This window comes from Homarus americanus, unplaced genomic scaffold, assembly GCF_018991925.1.
Source record: "Homarus americanus isolate GMGI-L3 unplaced genomic scaffold, GMGI_Hamer_2.0 scaffold39455, whole genome shotgun sequence".
In the NCBI taxonomy this organism is placed as follows: domain Eukaryota; kingdom Metazoa; phylum Arthropoda; class Malacostraca; order Decapoda; family Nephropidae; genus Homarus; species Homarus americanus.
The window spans coordinates 1-8,072 of NW_024753919.1; the positions used below are offsets into that span (position 1 = coordinate 1).

General features: G+C 39.8%; 1 protein-coding gene across 1 annotated transcript; it reads right to left on the minus strand.

The window, feature by feature from the left end:
• Nucleotides 1-5,631: 5,631 nt before the first annotated feature.
• Nucleotides 5,632-7,470, minus strand: LOC121855653 (repetitive proline-rich cell wall protein 2-like; the record flags this gene model as incomplete). Its single annotated transcript, XM_042350719.1, has 2 exons — nucleotides 7,381-7,470; nucleotides 5,632-5,877 (listed from the first exon to the last, which is right to left on the minus strand). Coding segments are annotated over exons 1-2 (336 nt in total), but the record flags the coding sequence as incomplete, so codon positions are not given.
• Nucleotides 7,471-8,072: the final 602 nt, after the last annotated feature.

Sequence of the window (8,072 nt, forward strand, 5' to 3'; positions counted from 1 at the left end):
GGGGAGGTGGTCGTGCCCAGTTTGATTTAATAGAAATAAGATTGTGATCAGAAGACCCTAAGGGTAGGAAATTGAGCATGAATAGTGTGAGGGGTTAGAGGTAAAACAAAGATCAAGAATGTTAGCAAGTTGATCGTGTCGATCAGGAACACGTGTAGGGTGTTTGATTATTTGTTCCAGATCATTAAGTAAGGAAAATGGGAGTGCCTCAGCTCCACCTGGGTCATCCCTTGCAGAGCCAAGCCACTCTCTGTGGTGTACATTGAAATCCCCTAGGTAGAGGATCTCGGTGTTGGGGTGTGTGCCCAACGACTCATGTAAGAATGTTAGCAAGTTGATCGTGTCGATCAGGAACGCGTGTAGGGTGTTTGATTATTTGTTCCAGATCATTACGTAAGGAAAAAGAGAGTGCCTCAGCTCCACCTGGGTCATCCCTTGCAGAGCCAAGCTACTCTCTGTGATGTACATTGAAATCCCCTAGGTAGAGGATCTCGGTGTTGGGGTGTGTGGATAGCAACGACTCGTGGCAAGAAGTGAGATATTCAGAGTTCTAAATAGTTGGTAGAGTTGGGAGAACAGTATAGGAAACAAAGGAAAATATTCAAAGTTGGTACAGATATTTTGAGCCAGATGACATCATAAAGGGAAGATTCAAGATCAATGAATTAAGCTTCTTGGGTGTACACTCGGAAACTATATTCTCTAGCCCACCTGGGTCGGTGCTGGAGGTTAGTACAGTGTCCTTTCTGGACGGGGGCCCACTCTAACTATCCCGAGGCAACACAAGCACGAACACACACAGTCATAGTACAGCTGTATAGATGATAGTAGGTATAAATATTGTATATGGCATTTTATACTCTGCATTATCTTCATTATATATGAACACGAAGAAAAACTATCATAGGTTGTAGTTACGAAAGTATGAATGGAAATAAAAGCTTCCAAACCACCCAGTGACTCCACACAACGTTTACAGCGCTTCCGCCACACCCCATCTATATCTTTTATTTCCCATCATTCGCGTAACTATATGAAAAATCGTGTTAAATTTAACTACATATTTCAAAAACTTTAAATTACATATGGATCAGTCACTGCTCATTTGACACACTTATAGTGTAATACTTTGACCATCCCACCTGGGCACATGGAGGCCCACGGTAACTCTCACGGGGCAACATCCTTGCATTTGTTGAAGAGTTTGAAATATATATATATATATATATATATATAAAGAAACCTGTATATATATTTGCCTTGTTATGTATTTCTCCTTAGTCTGTACTCACCCCTGAAGACGTGAATTACACAAAAGCGCTTGGGAACTTCGTGTTTTCTTTTTCCTTGTGGTTATCAGCATATACCTGGATCACGCCCCCCTACAGTGATTTACTTGCACATATATATATATATATATATATATATATATATATATATATATATATATATATATATATATATATATATATATATATATATATATATATATTTATATATATATTTATATATATATATATATATATATATATATATATATATATATATATATATATATATATATATATATTCGTTAAAACGAAAACATCAACTTTCTTCCCAAAATGAAAGAGAGTAAATAAGTAAACGTTATAAAAACGCCCTTCTATTTTAATAAATAAATCAAGATAAATTTTAAAACGTCTTTTTGGAAACATTCCTCCCCCCCCCCCAAACTCACTAAGATTTAATTTCAAATTTTTATTAAACGCCAGAATGATAAAAAAATCCATTAAAAAAAATATATATTTTATGGCAGCTAATTAACTCTTTATTATGCAGCAATTACCTGGCTGTTAATTATTTGTTAATGAGTCTTTATACACAGTGACGTTTGGTGTTGATTGAAATGAGTGTTGTGTGAGGCATCGATGTCTTCTACCGCCAGTGAGTGGCTACGGGTAGGGGCATAGCTCTCTCTCTCTCTCTCTCTCTCTCTCTCTCTCTTTGTCTATTGGTCTGTCTGTCTGTCTATGTCTGTGTTTATCTGTTTATCTGTCTGTGTCTGTCTCTGTTTCTCTCTCTATTCTGTAACTGTCTGTCTGTCTGTCTGCCTCTCTTTCTCTCTCTGTTTTTTGTCTGCCTGTTTGTATATTAGGCCAGTAAAATTTTACATAAATTTGGCCTAACCCAGGCATTTAGTTTAAGAGCCAAATCTCCCAGATTTTAATATTTTATGATTGGCATATATGTCAGCGTATACAAAAAACTACCAAAATCAACCATGTGGAACTTAATTTTTTCGGTCATAATTAAAAATGGCAGCCACCAGAAGAGATGTACACGATAACCCAATGTACAGAATCATCAATAACTTTTCAACTACTCTGGCCTGATATTAAATTTTTATATAAAATTATATGTTTTTGACCTTTTAGAATTCAATAAAACCATCATAAAGAAGCTAACATGTATGTATTCACCAGAAAAGTATAAATTTTTCATTAAATTATATAATACAAAAAATCACTGCAGTTTCACACGGAATCACATCTTGGCTCTCGTTATCAGCATAATAGTCAGATTTTTTATATTTGATGACTAGTATTTATATGTAATTTATGTACCAAAATAAATTCAGCCCAATTAAACCTTGTGTAACATGTTTTTTTTTATACCTTATTTGTAAGGTACCCACATTCCCTAGTGACGTCATTTTGTGCCATATCTTACGGATTTCTTCATTATTATTCGACCATGAGGCAGTAATCTTAAATTAGTGAAACCTCTAAATTACGTCCTCCACAAGATATGTCCCAATAGAGAGGGTACCCCCAACTGAATGGTCGTGCCAATTCCATTGTCTAAGAGTTCATTTCAAAGTAAATACCTGGCTCAACCTAAGAACAGTTCTCAACTTTGAAGAGTACGGGTACAACCGTCAGTCAGTTGGATCAATCGATCCAATAATGACAGACAAGCCATCAGCTCCTCCTGAACTATTAATCAACATCAAATGTAGTTGCAAGGTAAACCTGTGTGTTTCGTGCACTTGCTCAAAGAAACGGCTGCCTTGCACAGTCCATTGTAAATGTCGTGGCCATTGTGGTGATTGTACAAACAATACGTCCTTTCATGATTATGATAATGAGTAGTGGGTCTACGACATTATGTTTAAAAAAATGGAGGCCCACTTTCATTTTCAAGTACCATTATTAATGAAAATTAGAGGAGGGACAACATATTCATCTTTCCCAGTACCTAACTCAATGAGTTACGTGTGAATAAATGTGAAAAGTCACAAAGCTTCCCATAAATTACTTTGAAACTTGCAATGGAAAAATTAAGTATGGGTTTTAGGGACCTCCAATTTTTGTCTAAGCATAGTACCATTCAACACATAATACATTCTCCATTCATTGTTGTGTATGAGTAAGCTTTTGATCTTTATGTTGGGATTTAGAATATTATTACTCTTGATGATAGCAGCTGATAAGGAGAAGTTGTATGCTACTTTCGATGAGCATCTCAACAATATTTGTACTTTTATTTCTTTTAAGTTGATTTATATGGCTTAAAAATTGTGTCTTTATGTAGTTGGAGGTTTTAGTTTATTATTTACAAACGTACACAACCAAACCACACATAACAGAAAATAAGAGGGAGCCTAGATTGATTAAGTATGAAAATGCATTCATTTATTTTATAGTTTCATAAAAAACATGCAATTTTTTTGATGATGAATACGATCTACCTCCTTTTATATGGTTTTATCGAACTCCTCGTGCTTACGTATTTGAAAAATTATTAATGAATGTTTTAATTTTCACTTCGGGTGGTGGGCATTTATAATTTCGCCAAAAAATAAGGATCCACAGGGTTGATTTTGGTTGATTTTTGTAAATATTTGGCATCCGTATGAACTATATGAACGCAAAAAATGGCTGTTATACTAAATGATTGGGTCTTCGTCAATTTTTACTGGCCTATATCTGTTTGTCTCTGTCAATCTCTGTCTCCATCTGTTTCTCTCTATATTGTGTCTGTCTGTTTGACTGTCTTTATGTCTGCCAGTTTGTCTGTCTGTCTGTCTGTCTCTCTCCCTCTCTCTTTCCTTCTCTCCAAGGTATGTGTGAATAGAGGAAAGTGAGAGAAACGCAAGGTACGTAAAAAGAAATGGTGAGGCGTGAAGGAAATGAATAATACAAGGGAGTGAAGGAAATTAATGATACAAAGAAGTGAAGGAAATGAATAATACAAGGGAGTGAAGGAAATTAATGATACAAGGAAGTGAAGAAAATGAATAATACAAGGGCGTGAAGGAAATTACTAATACAAGGGAGTGAAGGAAATTAAAAATACAAAGAAGTGAAGGAAATGAATAATACAAGGGAGTGAAGGAAATTAATAATACAAAGAAGTGAAGGAAATGAATAATACAAGGGAATGAAGGAAATGAATAATACAAAGAAGTGAAGGAAATGAATAATACAAGGGAGTGAAGGAAATTAATAATACAAAGAAGAAGGAAATTAATAATACAAAGAAGTGAAGAAAATGAATAATACAAGGGAGTGAAGGAAATTAATAATACAAAGAAGTGAAGGAAATGAATAATAATAGGGAGAGAAGGAAATTAATGATACAAGGGAGTGAAGAAGATAAATAAAACAAAGGAGTGAAGGGAATGAATAATACAAGGGAGTGAAGGAAATTAATAAAACGAGGGGGTGAAGGAATTGTATAAAACAAGGGAGTGAAGGAAATGAATAATTCAAGGGGGTGAAGGAAATTAATAATACAAGGGAGTGAAGAAGATAAGTAAAACAAGGGAGTGAAGGAAATTAATAATACAAGGGAGTGAAGGAGATAAAAAAATACAAGGTAGTAGTGGAGATGTTTAATGATGATATTCTACTATTAGAAAATTGCCTGGGTGTCATAGGTGGGTCTTACAGGTGAGTGTCTAATAGGTGAGTCACTCACAGGTAGGTTTCACAGGTGAGTCACTCACAGGTAGGTAGGTCACTCACAGGTAGGTAGGTCACTCAGAGGTGGGTGTCACAGATGGGTCTCACAGGTGGATCACTCACAGATGAGTCACTCACAGGTGGGTGTCACAGGTGGGTGTCACAGGTGGGTGTCACAGGTGGATGTCTCAAAGGTGAGTCACTCACAGGAAGGTCACTCACAGGTGGGTCTCACATGTGGGTGTCTCACAGTTGGGTGTCACGGGTGGGTGTCTCACAGGTGTGTTTCACAGGTGGATGTCAAAGGTGGGTGTCAGGGGTGAATATCTTTACAGGTAAGTTCACTCACAGGTGGGTTTCACAGGTGTGTGTCATAGGTGGGTCTCATACAGGTTGGTGTCACAATTTCGGTGTCACTGGTGGGTGTCTCACAGGTGGGTGTCATGGGTGGGTGTCTCATAGAAGGGTTTCACAGGTGGGTGTCACTAATGGGTGTCAAGGGTGGGTGTCTCACAGGTGGGTGTCACCTGCTGGTGTCTCAGGTGGGTGTCACGGTTAGGTGTGTCACAGGTGTGCCTGTCACAGGTTGGTGTCTCATAAGTGGTTTTCACACGTGGGTTTGTCACTGGTGCGTCACTCACACGTGGATCACTCAAAGGTGGGTCTCACAGGTGGGTCTCACAGATGGGTCTCTCACAGGTGGGTCTCTCACAGGTGGGTCACTCACTGGTGAGTCACTCTCAGGTGGGTCTCTCACAGGTGGGTCACTCACAGGTGGGTCACTCACTGGTGAGTCACTCTCAGGTGGGTCTCTCACAGGTGGGTCACTCACTGGTGGGTGTCTCACAGGTGGGTTTCTCACAGGTGGGTCTGTCACAGATGGGTCTCTCACAATTAAGTCTCTCACAGGTGGGTCTGACAGTTGGTTCTGACAGGTGGGTCTCTTGCAGTTGGCTCTCTCACAGGTGGGTCTCTTGCAGTTGGCTCTCTCACAGGTGGGTCTCTTGCAGTTGGCTCTCTCATAGGTGGGTCTCACAGGTGGGGGTCACGGGTGAGTCTCACTGGTGAGCATCAACAAGTACTCTCTCCCTGACTGATCCGATTAAAGGATTTTGGTACGATTCTCTGAAGCATGTGTATGTCAGAGAGATGAATAGATGGATAGATAGATAAATATAATGAGCGAGAGGTGGGATTTTAAAATTAGCTGAGATAGGAGGAAAGTTCCTGTCAAGTTAAAAGCAGTGACAGAAAATCTCTGATTTATGTGACAGTTTAAGAGAGAGAGAGAGAGAGAGAGAGAGAGAGAGAGAGAGATTTTCGATGTAAGAGCTTGAAGGGTCGATCGTGAGCTCACTGGAAAGCATTTCAGTGTTCAAAGTTAAATGATCATAAAATGTTGTCTGTTTTTTCTGGTGTCCGTACAATTTTTGAACACACTTGTGAGCGATCCTGGGATAATAATTTTTGCTACCAATGATTTTATTGGTGTGAGTGTTTGAAAGATTTGTATGTATATGTAGGTATGCAGCTTAACACACACACACACAATGCACATACACACACAAAACAGATACACCCATACACACATGCACAACACTAATACACACACACACACACACACACACACACACATTTCTACTACAACTACTTTGCTGCCACTCGGAAATCTAGGATGACGATCATCCAGCTATGATACAATGACATATGTTATTAAAGATATCACCTTAGTTTTCTGCCTCGGTATACAATCGGGCTAACTCGAAAGTGTTGACATTTTCTCGCGTGGTGATCATCTAAGTGTTACGGTGTGATCTCCCTGTTTGGCACTTTTCAGTTTTGTCTTTAGACTATCCTTCTACCGTTTCCGTTGCGGGCTAGCATTACGTTTACCATTCGTTAGATGACTATAAAGTAACTGTTTTGGCAGTCTACTTTCGTCCATGCAGGTAACATGGCCAGTCCAAAGTAATTGCTCATGGATAATGGTAGCCTCAATTATCCTACAGCTGGTGTCAGCGAAAATACTGGCATTTGTTCTCTTGTCTTTTTAGCGAACTCGGAGGATGGAACGTAGACTACATTAGTGAAAGTTTCTAGTGCCTTGAGATGCCTCCTGTATGTGACCCATGTCTCGCTGCCATACAACAGGGTGGGGAGGACCACTGCTAGAAATACGTGCAACTTTGTAGATAATTTCAGCTCTCTACAACTGAAGACATGGGTAAGGAGTCTGCCAAAGTCTTGAGGTACACATATGATTCGATGTTGAATCCCTTCATCAATGTCTGCAGTGGTGGATAGGTGGGTGCCAAGGTACTGAAAGTGGGTAATATTAGAGAGGGTAGTACCGTTAACCTGGATGAATGGGGGTGTGGTTGAACCAGGGGCATCCTGAAAGAAATTTTAGTCCTACATACATTCATCTCACGGCCAAAGTGTGCATACGTATCTGTGTAGATTTACAGGATCTTCTGTGGGCCACGTTCAGTATGAGCGACGAGGGTGAGATCTCCTTCATACTGAAGTTTAATGATGGAAGCGGCTTTCCTGTTGACCGAGTCGAAGGACTTCCACACACACACACACACACACACACACTCTTCCCTCAGCTTTCAATAGGTTAAGGACATGTGTCGTCGGCGCTGCCCGCTAACGCAGCCGTGGTCTCTTGACCATGGAGACAGCTGCCAGCCCAGTCTGTTGGGCCCTCCCCTCTCCAATCTCCTCTTTCCCAACTGGATTTATCAACATCATCACACCAACAGTACCGTGCAAAGATTGACGATCAACCCACAAGTGATATACAAAAGTGGCAATTTTAATTCAATGGAAAAGCACAAAAACACAGCAATACTAAGTGTGGCTGGATCTGACCTAACCTGACCTGACCTCACGGCTTCACGTGACCTAACCTGAAGGACACCTGCATTGCCCCAAGCTACTGTCCTGTCCACATGGCCACACACCTGCCCAACCGCATCCAGTCCATACGAGCATGAACTGATTAAACATAAGAACATAAGAATGGAGGAAACTGCAGCGGGACTATTGGCCCATACTGGGCAGTCCCGTTTACACCAAACCCCTATTGCTCATATAAGCATCCAACATATGTTTGAA